General features: G+C 37.2%; 1 protein-coding gene across 1 annotated transcript; it reads left to right on the forward strand.

Annotated features, from left to right (window-relative positions):
* The first annotated feature begins 8,903 nt into the window (after positions 1–8,903).
* Positions 8,904–10,880, forward strand: LOC122309519 (protein FAR1-RELATED SEQUENCE 5-like). The gene is made up of 4 exons (XM_043123029.1): positions 8,904–9,924; positions 10,309–10,439; positions 10,554–10,646; positions 10,764–10,880. Exons 1-4 carry the CDS (start codon positions 8,904–8,906, stop codon positions 10,878–10,880), a joined length of 1,362 nt encoding a protein of 453 aa, XP_042978963.1.
* The last annotated feature ends 2,554 nt before the right edge of the window (positions 10,881–13,434 follow it).

Consider the following 13,434-nt stretch of genomic DNA (forward strand, 5'->3'; position numbering starts at 1 on the left):
AAAAATCATGATGGTATTTGGAACAATCCTGAAGCAGAGGCAAATTATATATGTTTAAGTTTATTTAATTTCATTGTCTAGATATATTTTTGTTACCTATACTAATTTTAATGTTTTTCTTTTTGTAGGACAAGATGAAATCTCTTAAAGACATTGCTGCAGATCCATCTGATGAATCATCTGTCAACGATGCTCAAATCTTTTCTCAAGTTCTTGGATCACATTCTGGATATTTGAGGGGCTTAAGACGTTGTGTGAAGCCATCCTCAACATCGTCATCCTTTTCTAAAACTAGATCAAATGACAACTAGACTAAGAGGTTAGAGGAAGCTACACTTGAGATAGAACGATTGAGGTCAAAGGAAAAAGAGTTGCTGATCCGATTAGATCAAGCAGCAGATTTAGAGGCAAGATTAGAAGAGATGTTACAATTAAATAATCAAAAAATGTTTAAACAATTTCAGTCAATGATGTCTCAAAACCCTATGCCACCAGTACCAACACAATCATAGTTCATTTAAGTTTTTTTAATTACCTTTATTTATGATGTTTGTAAACATTTGAACAATTGATGTATATAGATTACAATTTCAGTCAATGATGTCTCAAAACCTTATGCCACCAGTACCAACACAATCATAGTTCATTTAATTTTTTTTAATTACCTTTATTTATGGTGTTTGTAAACATTTGAACAATTGATGTATATAGATTACAATTTGTATTACTATTATCATTTTAATTAAATTTTATTCTGTCTGATCAATACCGTTTGAACTTTAAATAATGTGTTCGAATGGTAAATTACCATTTATGCATACATTCGAACAACAACATATCCATTCGAACATAAAAAAACTCATTTGAACATATCGGGAAATACAATTAGTGCCTTTGTTCGAACAATTAAATATTCATTCGAATAACGATGTTTTTAAAACTTCGTTCGAACAAAATATTTCCGTAAATATATTGTCTGTTTGAATAGTTAAAATTTTTCTTCGAACAAAAGTCACTTCAAACTATGTTGTTCGAACGAATTCGGTCAGAGATGGTTGTTGGTTCGAATTATCATTTCCTGTTGTTCGAGCAGTAATTTTTTCATTCGAACTTCATTCTGAGATGAAATTTCCGTTCGAACGGTTTCGACTGGTTCCGCCCAATTTCATCCCTAAAAGTACTTTTTGGAGACGAAATTCAATTTTTATCTTCGAAAACCTTCTGAGACGGTCTTTCTAAGACAAAATAGAGACAAAATTTTCGTCTCCAAAAAGTTCTAGGGACAAAATTCTTATTTTTTGAGACAAATTTTTTTGTCTCCAAAAACCAATTCTCTTGTAATGTATGTGATATCAGTTACTTTCTCTAAAATCATTAGAATAATATCAGTTATTTTATTTCAAATCATATATTTATGCTCATTCTTGCTTTGTTAGTAAAAATTTGAATTCAAATTTGGAAGTGATTCTGATTTTGATTTTGACCAAATTTTTTGTAAGATTCTTTTTTATTTATGTATTAATTTCTTATACAATAATTTAATATTTTTCCATTTTTAATTTTCATAATTTCGAATTTTACAGCTATTTAAGTCCAGCCTGTGGGTTTCACAAAATAATTTTGAATTTTATTATTAATCAATATTATTCAAAGTTTTTTATGTGTTTTGGACAAATCTTATATCATTTCTCTACAAATTATTTGTTGAAACTAGCCTGAAGGATAATTACTATTTTGTCCGGCCTCAATTATATTATATATTATTATATGCATGTAAAATATATGTGTATGTATGTATATCAATATATATGTATCTAGCGCATATGGTTGAACTCTTTTAATCTTTTTATTTTTATTTTTTTTTATTTTTTATTTTTTATCATTTTATCTTTTTCTTTTCCCCTTTTGCATTTTTATATATGCCCAATTGATAAATCGAATTATGATTTTCCCATCTCATTGCAAAAACAAGAAAAATGAATTTGTTTTTCTGTTTACATTACAAAATTGATCCAGCAAAGGAAAATAAGATTGGATTAATATTATAATTAAACAACTTAAATTTTAGAGAGAAATAACAGAAATCGATGTGTGCATTCACCAGTTATTGTTGAACTGATCAAAATGGCCCAATGCTAAGCTGTATGTGTGTATGCAATGCTAGAGCTTTTGGGAGCTAGGGTTTGGCAAAAAGTATTTCATAATTGGTTAAAACAAGTCGGAGTAGGAGTGAGATTGGAGCTTACACAATTTTGAGTCAAAGTTAGAGTTTAAATTTGAATTCCAACAAAGTCGGAGTTAGACAAAGTCTGTACTCACCCCTACATGGACAACACAACATTTGGGTGGACAGCCTATTGTCACCACCTAGATTTTTCTAGAAAATTCTTTAACTTTCTAGAGTCTCCTAGTCCCTTGTAGATTACTCTTGAATCTTGTAGAATGTTGTAGAATTGTGTGGAGTATTCTAGAATGGTGTAGAACCCTTTAGGAAAGGGCTTTATAGATAATTTTAGAGTAGTGATCTAGAAAGTTCTTTACCATTGGATTGGTGACAAGTGTCACAATCCTAACTATTTTTTGTACCAAGAGTTCCCTATAAATAGAGGGACTCTCATTTGTGTAAATCACCAAACAATAAGATAAACAAGTTCTCTAAAGCTTCTCTCTCTTTCTTTTCTCTCTAGTTTTGTTCTCTATTGTCTTTAATCATTTAGAAGGCTTACTTAGAAGCTTTATGGAGAAAAAACTTCCTAAGACCGCACGGGACGTGTGAAGAAATTCTAAGTCCGTGACACTAGCCTACACCTCAAAGGCAGCAGAAATTTTGTTAGTGTTGTAGTCATTCTGTTACCATGATCTACTTGGATCGAAGGATACTATCAGAATGGTCGAAAAGATCTAAAAAGTTTCCGTTTTAATACCTTATTTATTGGAGTTATAACTATAGATTGCATTCTACCTCTAGCACCTAACTTCCCTTCCTTCAATATATGTATATATCATGAACCCATGTACTCAACCCTTTTAAGCCATGTTTTATGAAATATAATTTGGAGTTTTTAAAAGGAAAAAACATATGGCCAGTAAAGGGAAAAGACACTAATTGAATATAACCTGATGAACAAACAAAATGAGGATCTTATTGGTAGATTAGGTACACAGATTTGATTCTTGCCGGATTTTTCGTACCTAATCACAAACAATGTGATTCACGCATTAATCAATCAATCATGAATAACAATTAATTGGGCACAATTGACAGCTAATGGGTCCAAGAGAATGACTCTTTTGTGGGACATTGTTAAATGTTCACCGACTACACCAATCAAATTAATCAATCACTGTAACAGCAAACTTTTTTGACCAACCCCAAATGTAAACAAGAAACGATAGATCTATCGATGCACATATTTTGTATTGATTTTTTTAATTTTTTTATTTAATGATTAAGAAAATATTTTTTAATAATTATACTATTTTTTTAAATGTTTAAAAGGGTTTAAAAATGATTGAAGAAAATAAGAAGGAAAAAAAGAGAGAAGAAACAATCTACACTATTGGTATCCAGTATTGAATTTTCCGTAGAAGTAACACCACTCAATGTGAAATGTGTGTCAATATATATATATATGTACATAAAGATTTTAAGAAGTTGAAAGTTTAATTTAAAGGACACATTAATCATGCGAAAGGACTGTTAGTTCACACTTGAAAACCAAAACAATGAGGAGCACATCTCAGGAAAAGCATCCTTCGAGGCTGGGTGAAACCATTGACTCGTATAGAAGCAGTTTGCAATACATACCAACTGAAGACATAATGTAAAATAGCCTTCTAAATCATACACAAGCTATGGTCAATGCAACCGCAACAAGTATGACACGATGATGTTCGTCAACACACTCATCTTCCAATTTTCCATTCAGGCGTGAATCTACGAAACAAGTTGTGATTTGAATACATGGTGCTTATAGCCTATTTGCTATTAAGAAATTATATTCGAACATTCCTTGACTACAAACCCTAAAATCAAAAATCCCTTGATTACAATCACAATAAAACAAATCAATCACATATTCTGAAAATCCATTGTCAAAATTGTCCCAAAGATGGTACAATAGCAAAATCTCAAATCACATACTTACTAGATGGCTTGCGCGGTGCTGCGTAGACGAGTCACGACTGGAGTGGCTTGCTTTCGTGCGAAAGAAATGTTGCTATCAGATTTTTTGGTAGCTAACGAAAAGAAAATCAAAGAGAAAAGGGAGAGAAATGGTGGACTCCGTGATAGTGCAAATGCTGCTCTCGAATCCGAGTGACAATTAGAGAGAGAGAGAGACAGGGAGAAAGTGGGGGGAAACTAATACACAGGGAGAAGAGAGGTTTTCAAAAGACTTATTACAACGACTAGAATTCGCGGTAATAAGTTTAGTCATGGTAATAAGCCAAGTTTATGGCGATCGAAATTGTGGCAAACTTTTGTTGCTGTAATAAGTTATTAAGATGACTTAGAAATGGAAATAGAGGTCTATGTGGCCAGACTTTTTCCCGTGACTTTTTTACTATTTCTGGTGACCAAAACTCACGAGAAAAAACCTTTAATTCTGGCTAGTTTTTCTAAACATCCACAAAACTTTGCCTGAAATAAAAATATGAGTATTTTCGACAATAATAGTGTTTCTGGAAATAAAAATAGCCCAATTTGCTCTTTTTTTTGAAGTGCGCTTTTTAAACTTTTGTTCCAACAACTCAAAATATGATCCAAATAGAGTCCCTATTGAGAGAGAACTCGGGAGAGATATGCTATCACGATGTAAAACAATCATGTTCAACCCCCTGTGTGTATGCATGAACCAATATGCAAAATCTATTGATCGAGATATTGCTACTAGAAATAGATCGATTGATTGAACGAAGCCAAATTTTGATTTAGGATGTTAGTGATATCAGTTGTATATGAACAAAATTGAGAAAGAAGTGACACCAAAACATCGACGATAAAATTGAGAATACAACATTAATAATGCATTTTATTGATTCCATGTCGACACACGTACACATGATGATTGACAATAATCAAACAAATTTACTTTTCCATGCTAATGCAAACTTAAACATGTATAGGATGCAAGAGATTTATTATTATATTGATCACAACATTCTAGCATAAACATTGAAAATAATAAAGAAAATCAAATAATATATAGCATTAGCAACAATGACGATGATGCAATCTTTGGATGCCCTAAAATTTTAGCTCTGTACCATGAAATTTTTCTTTAAAAATGTTATCTAATTTCTCTAACATTTGAGGTGTTAAGTAATTTACCCAATCTCCAACCTCACCTCGGCGAAAAAGGCTTTCGTTCTTCATATTGTGGGTTGTTCCACTTTTATTCACCTCCAACTTGCTCAAATAATCAAAACTACACAATCTTGAAATATCATTTATCGTACCTTTTGTCTCTTCTTCTGAAGAAAATGGACATCCCAAGAAGTCGGCTATTCTCTTCAAGTGAGTGGTGGGTTGCTCTTTCAGTTCCTCATATCTCAAGCAGAGTATCCTTTGAGGCTTTTCTAAACTTTCATTCCAATAGCTCAAAACATGATCCTAATATGGCCCAAAGTTACTCACTCCCTGACAAAACTTATCAAAAGTTTCTTCAAACAAATCGGTTGTCATCCCAATCTTTTCCAAGAAGTGCCAAAGTGACACAAAGGTGTCCTTAGGATTCCTATACAAATACACAATCTTACACTTTGAGTTCTTAGCAGATGTTGGTAGCAATGTATAAGGTAAATGAGCTGAAAAGAGCCTTGGAGAGGGGCAAGAGGTCAGATCTGGAACCTCTTTTTTATTATAGAGATGCAAGTCCAAGTAAGGCACAAGTACATGTGGATTGTTTGTGAGTAATGGATGTTTCTGAAGTTCTAGATGATGCTTTCGGTTCAGAATAGCGAACAAGATAGCCTTCAACCAAGTAGTCCCAACTTTGGGAGGGGTCATCATTAGAATATCAGTGTCGTGAGCTTGGAAGTGTTTTTGGAGGGATAAAACTCCCTGCATGAACATGGTTGGAAACCAAAATCCACGGTACTGACTTAAGAAGCCTGTTGTTGGGAGGGAGGATATGAAGTCACCGTATTGATCTGGGGTTATTTCATCTTCTTGCAAGTGCTGGGAAAAAGATGGATCGAGTGTAGACATGATTCAAGAAGGAAGGGAAGTACAAAGTACTGACGTAGTAGTATGATCGTTGTTTCACCTAAATTGTTCAGTACGTGGTTGATATTACAGACGTACCTAGGTACTGTCAATGTTATGGGTATATATAGAGATAGAAGTGCTATGTACAGTCGCCGCGTACAGTTGGCGCGGAGTCGGCTGACATGGCAATTAAAAAAAAAAAAGTTAGTACAGAGCCGAAACAGGGTTACCATTTTTGGAATGAAATCTGTTTTCCCGCTTCTTGCATTGCACAGGTGTGGTCTTCAGCTCCATTTCTCAAGGTCGTCTTCAAGCCCCTCTTTTGAAGATCCTCTTCCAAGCTCGTCTTCATCAGAGCAACAGCGTCCAGGTGCAGAAGTATTAGAAACCAGCAGCTCGGTTATTTTCATACATGCTTCTGGAGAAGTTTCAGACCGTGGAGTTGGTGAGTTGGGTTATGCGGCTTCGTGGTCTTCAAATTTTGAAGTGATCTGTGTGGATATTTACGTGGGTCTTCTCCCTCATGTGGCTCATCGTCGTCGTGTGGGTTATCTTCAAGAGGACGGAGCCACTACCATCGAGCAAGTCGTCACTGAATTGTAAAACAGTTCAGCAACTATACAATGGTAAAGAACGTATTTTGCGTTGCTCATGTTTACTGATTTCTTGGTTGTGGTTTTGTTAGGAACAATATTGACCAAATCTGTTGGTTTGCAACAAAATTGCTTTCGGGTAGAGTTAATTGCTCAGAAATATAAAGATTTTGTGCTTGTGATAAACGGAAACTCATTATTAGTTATAGTGATGGTATTAGGCTGAAAGTGACCAACAATTGAGGATGTTTATGAAGATTTTAACTTTACCAGAACTTTGTGGCTCTGGTGATTTTAATAACATGTCCCCCAGCAGATTTTATTGAAGTCACACCACGAAAGAAGATTCAATTAAAAGAAATCAATGGTCCAGAAAATTTCTTTGAGAGATGTTTCCGTGTGCATGGATATTTGAAGTGGGCTTCCACTATGGAATTTTCAGAGCACTAATTCCTTTGCTGTAAGACTACTAGGAAAAATTTATAGAAGTCTAAGGAGTACTACTAATCAAGTAGTGCTCTTTGTAGCTAACAAAATAGTTTTACCAGGTAAAATGACTTGATTGGACAATTAATTGCATTCAATTCTATCCATTTCAATCATAATCAATAGCTTGTGATGTCACAATGGTATCAGATAAAAAACAGAATATTATATAGAGAAGGATATGATATTAGAAGCAACATGTAAACCCTTCCCGGCCAAAAGTTTTGAAGACCTAGAATTAGAGTCCTAATTTCCTTTTATAACGTGGATTTGTTTGGCAATATATCGATGCTGCATTCATTTCACAATTTATAAGCATGTTTGAGGCAAAAGATCAAATAATAGATGATGTTTATAACATTTGTTAAACGTGTAGACAATCCCATGGACATTTGCATGTGCATGAATCCATGGTCATTGATATTATTCCCAAAGATTTACCTTGAATATTGAACAATTACTACAGGGCATTGGAAATGGGGAAGAACACCCATCTCCGCTACCAGCATCTACCTCAAATCTCCCAATCTCAATATGTTATTGTAAAATTTATTAAACTTATTGTAATGGGTCTGCTCAATGTTTATCATCCTAATTATCATTATTATACAAATTTAGGACATCCCTCAAACTGGTACAATGAACTTGCCAAATTACATGCACGGTTATTATGGACCACAGTGTTCATGGACACCAACCTTTTTGCCATATGCAGATGGCAACCAATATACAAGCAACATTGAGCAGGTGGGTTAATTTAGTTCTTGTCTTTTAATGTATAAGTTTGGTTTTTGTGGAGTTTAATTTTGTGTAATTTTTTTATGTAGAATGCTGGTTACGCATTTCAATATGGGATGAGACCGCCGACTCCCATCGGCTCTACAAGCTCTGCAACGAGTGCAAGAGTTGGTGAAGAAACTACACAAAATCGTAAGCAAACTGAAACACCAAGTCCTTCCTCTAGAATTGATGAAGGAAGTAAAGAGGATATACCAAATTGCAGGGAAACCAAAGATGGCACGACTGGGTCACCACAGTCAGTGCAACCGGATGGTGGTGATATAATAGAGGAGCCAAAGTTGGGGATGGAATTCAAATAATTTGAAGATTTACAAAGCTATTATAAGGATTATGCTAAGAAATGTGGGTTTGGCGTGATGACACAAAGGAGTGAGAGGGGAGAGGATCAAAGTATCAGATATGTCACCCTTGGATGTGCCCGCGGAGGGAAGGCTTGAAATAGGAGTTTAAATGTTGCCAACCCAAGTTCGACCGAAAAGACGGACTGTAAGGCAAAGATTAATGCATTAAAAGTCGAGGGGAAGATGCGGTTAACAACAATCCATAATACACATAATCATGGCCTTAGTCCAAAGAAATCTCGCTTCTTTCGATGTAATAGAGAAGTGAGTGAGACCATAAAAAAAGTTCTTGACACAAACGACTTGGCTGGCATCTAGATAAATAAGAGTTTTGGATCTCTTGTCGTTGGTGCAGGTGGGTTTGAGAACCTTCCATTTTTGGAAAATGATTGTCGCAATTACATCGACAAAGCACGGCATCTATGACTTGGTGCTGGTGGTGTTGGAGCACTCCAAGATTATTTTTTGAGGATGCAGTACAAGAATAATGGTTTCTTTGCATTGATGGACTTAGATGATGATGGGAGGCTAAGGAATGTATTTTGGGCAGATCCACGTAGTAGGGCAACGTACACGTATTTTGGTGATGTGGTCACATTTGACACCACGTACCTCACAAACAGATATAGGATGCCTTTTGCACCATTTGTTGTTGTAAACCACCACAGACAGTCCATTCTTTTGGGAGCAGGGTTGATTTCAAGTGAGGATACAGAGACCTTTACATGGTTATTCCAAACTTGGTTGAAATGTATGGATAGTATAGCTCCGAAAGCTATCATCACAGATCAAGACAGAACAATGAAAAATGCAATTGCTCTTGTATTTCTGAAAACACAACATAGATTTTGCCTATGGCATATATTGAAAAAAGTCCCTGAGAAGCTTGGCTCACATGGTGCCTATAAAAATGGGTTGAAAAATGAGTTGATAAAATGTGTATATGATACTCAGAGTATCGAAGAGTTCGAGAATTGTTGGGAGGGGTTAATTAACACCTACAGTTTGCACGAAAATGCCTGGTTGCAAAGTTTATACGCTGAGCATGGGCATTGGGTACCTGTATTTTTGAAAGAGTTCTTTTGGGCTGGAATGAGTACAACCCAGCGGAGCGAGAGTATGAATGCCTTTTTTGATGGGTATGTTCATGCAAAAACAAACTTGAAGGAGTTTATTGATCAGTTTGACAACGCGCTGAGAAAGAAAATTGAGAATGAAACAAGCGCAGACTTTCACTCATTTAGTGCCACAATTTCCTGCATTTCTAGATCTCCCATTGAGAAGAAATTTCAAGAGTTGTACACCAACACAAAATTTAAGGAAGTTCAGCAGCAAGTTATGAGTGTGCTTGATATGGATCCAGCTCTATATAAAAGGGATGGATCCATAAAAACCTATATTGTAGAGGATGAAATTTGTGTTGAGGAGTTCGCTAAACCGGTCACATTTTCTGTGGAGTTTAATGAGGAAAACTGTGATGCAAAGTGCTCATGTGGGTTATTTCAGATGAGGGGGATACTGTGTCGACATATTCTGGCAATATTCAAATCTAACCAAGTAAAATCATTGCCAAGTAAATACATTTTAGATTGATGGAGGAAGGATATCAGAAGACAATACACATTGATCCCCTGCAGCTATGACGTAGAGGATCAGAGGCCAGATACAAATAGATATTCAGGTCTATTGAATGTATGTTATAAGATGATAACTCTTGCAGCGGGTTCCATTGAGCACACCACGGATACATATCAAAAGTTACATGCAATGATTGACTTATATCTTCAGAACCAACAACCCCCATGTATGACTGTAACAGGGTTCAAATGTTGCCTTACATTCAGTTGAGACGACTACAAATGGTAATGAAAAACAGGTTCTAATCCACTTGTTGTAAGAGGGAAAGGCAGACCTCCGTCTCTGAGGAGAGCATCGACATTGGAGAAGCGAGTGTTGAAAGTTAAAGCGAAGAAGCAAAAAACACCTATCAAGGGGAAAAGTAAACAGGTTAATACAATTTCATTTAAATTGTATTGTAGACTTGTTACTTCTAGATATTGGCCACCAAAGTTATTAGCATATAACTTAATGTGTTATTGCTTGTGTTACTTGTCTTCTTAGCTTTCAAGAGAAGAAACACCAGTCCTCGACACACGCAGAAATTTATTTGGCACATCAGAGACCCCTATCTCCACTGACAGACATGTTAGCCAGGTATATGATCAAAACTATCTAAGTTCAGATGTGGTTGAACTATTTTTATATTTATAATTTTTTTCAGAGAATGAAAGCATTGACAATGATGGATCTTGAATGTTAATATTTTAACAGGATCAGGTTGTGGCAGACAGCACACGAGCTTTTGACATTACTAGAACCCAGCCTTATGTTACATGGAATGAGAGTCAAGAAACTGTAAACATATTGGATGTGATGACCCGCTTTTAAGTGTATTTTCGCTTAAATAATTGTTTTTATTTAATTAATATATTAGTTTATTATTTTAATTTATTTGCGTTTTAAAATTGGTTTTTAATTTAATTTAATTTATTTGAGGTTGTGTTTTATTTCTTTTAGTTGTTTTGTGGTTTTAATCTCTTTTTGGCGGTTTAGTTTTGTTTTCCGGATGAGGATTAGATCTTCTCTTTTCCCTACATCTCTTTTCTTTTTTTTTTCCTTTCTTTTTCTTTTTTCTTCTTTTTCTTTTTTCTCTCTTCTCTCTCCCCGATCGGTCCCCCCCCGAGCTCTCTCTCTCTCCTCCCTCTCCCTCACGCCGGACGTTCCTTCAACAGCCCAGACCGCCGCCGTCCGGCCACCGTTTGACCCCCCACCGGTCCCATTCTCTTCCCCTCCCTCCGGCGTACCACCCCTCCAAAGCCCACCCCAACCGGCCGGCCGTTTGGCCGGAAAAGCTCCAAGAAGGGCGCACGGATTTTGCTCCGATCCGCCGCCGTCGCTCCACCTCCGGCCACCACTTCTTCACCACTTCATCACCGACTCCTTGCCGTCCTAACCCACCCATTTCCGGCCTCCAACGACCACCGGAACAGCTCCTACGAGCTAGCTTTCAGTTTTGGGTAATCCGGCCATTTCCGGCGATTCCGCCGCCACCCACGGCCAACCACCACTTCCAATAGCTTCACAACCATCCTTAGACCATTCCCTATCAATTTCGTGTCCTAGTTTGTCCCCGTTCGAAAGTGGGTTTTTCACAACCCACGGCCACAGTGAATTTTCACTGTGACGTTGCTTTTCCGGTGCCGTTTGCGACGCCGCGTGTTTTCTAAAATTGCCATATAGTGCTGTAAGTATTTTCCAAACCCTATTTTCAGATTTTAATATATATTGCTCATTCAATTATTTACTGTTGTTGGTTGTTGATTCCGGACTGAGTCCGAGGAGTTTCGGGGGTCGGATGGATGGAGGACGGAGTTGCCTGTTTATTTGATTTCTGATTGTTGGATTATTTTATTATGCATTGTTATGGCATTACATGGTGCATGCACGTGTGTTTGTGGATTTATGTGAAAAGCCTGTGTATTGGCGTAAGTGTATTGCGGGTGCGTGTGTATCACGAGCCCAAGCCGGGATGGGTTATTATCTCGGTGGAGCTCCTCTGGTCACTCGGGAGCGGAATAAACTGAGTGATGTCCCCTGAGTTGTCGAGAGCGATGACGGGAGCGGGGCTAGGGGATGCTTGGCTACGAACGCGCCGGGCGCGGAACCGGGCATCGCCCTACTCACCGACTCTGTGGCCCTTCGCTGGCCAGGGCTAGAGGATGCTTGGCTACGAACGCGCGGGGCGCGGAACTGGGCATCGCTCGTTAGGTGTCACTTGCGTGGTGGTACTCTACGGTGTGACACTGGAGCCAGGGTGTGCGGATGACCCCTAGGGGAGGTCATGGTGTATACGGTTAAAATTGGATAATGGTTTGTGAGGCCAAATGAGACTTTTGGCGTGGGCCAGATGGACTTCTGGCGAGATATTGGGCCGGATGGACTTCTGGCGATATATTGGGCCAAATGGACTTTTGGCGTGTTTTTCGGAAAGGATATGTTTTTGGGCCAAATGGGATTTTTGGCGTGTGTGGAAAAAAATTATGTTTTATGGGCTTTGTGCATTGGGCATGTTTCATGCATATTGTTTGAGTCCTATGTGTTTTTATCTGGTAGCGTTTGGGTTTACTTACCTGCAGAACCATTTGTGGTTCCGTAGCTTTTGGTGCAGGTGATGAGGATGAGGAGGAGGCGGCTGAGCCCGAGGATGCGGCTCCGTCTGGTTGCTGATGATATGTTTTATATTTGTTTAAAACTGTATTTGGGTTTTTGTAATATTTTATTTACGTATGTTTTAAACAGCTTGTATTACATTAAGAAAAAAATTCTGGTACTTAGTTATATGACTTTCGTTATCCGCTGCGTTTCCTTTTGCACATTTGTTGCCTTTGCACACACTTGGCACCCGTCGATGGGATGGTGACCCGGGTTGTCACCATCCGGACGTCTCGATTTCCCCGTGTTCGGGCGTGGGGATTTGGGGGCGTCACATTGGAGTTTGCTATTTTTATGATTAGTTATTAGGTTAATACAATTTCATACTAATTATTTGCAGCTTCTTCATGAAACAGATCAATTTTGGGTTGGATGGATCACAACTGGAGTATGTGGATGAGACACAACCGAATCCAACAATGAATTTCGGCAATTTTTAAAGGTTGCCAGAATTGATGTATTGGCTGGAATTTCTGTGCAAATTCATGAATTCTGGTGTATTGATTGTAATTGGACAGCTTCTAGGCTGTTTTGAATGTATTCCCTGTAATTGGACAGCTTCTAAGCTCTAAAAGTTGGTCTTTAGAGTAACTTAATGAGTTGGCAGGGCTTGTAATGATACCTATTAATTAAGTTTGGTTGATTAATAAGAATTTCATGACCTATTCCAGCTTTATTTATAGAATATTGTTAAGGTTATGCTTCTAGATTGTTGTGGTTTCACATTTAG

The sequence above is a fragment of the Carya illinoinensis genome, chromosome 5 (genome assembly GCF_018687715.1).
Source record: "Carya illinoinensis cultivar Pawnee chromosome 5, C.illinoinensisPawnee_v1, whole genome shotgun sequence".
Lineage (NCBI taxonomy): Eukaryota > Viridiplantae > Streptophyta > Magnoliopsida > Fagales > Juglandaceae > Carya > Carya illinoinensis.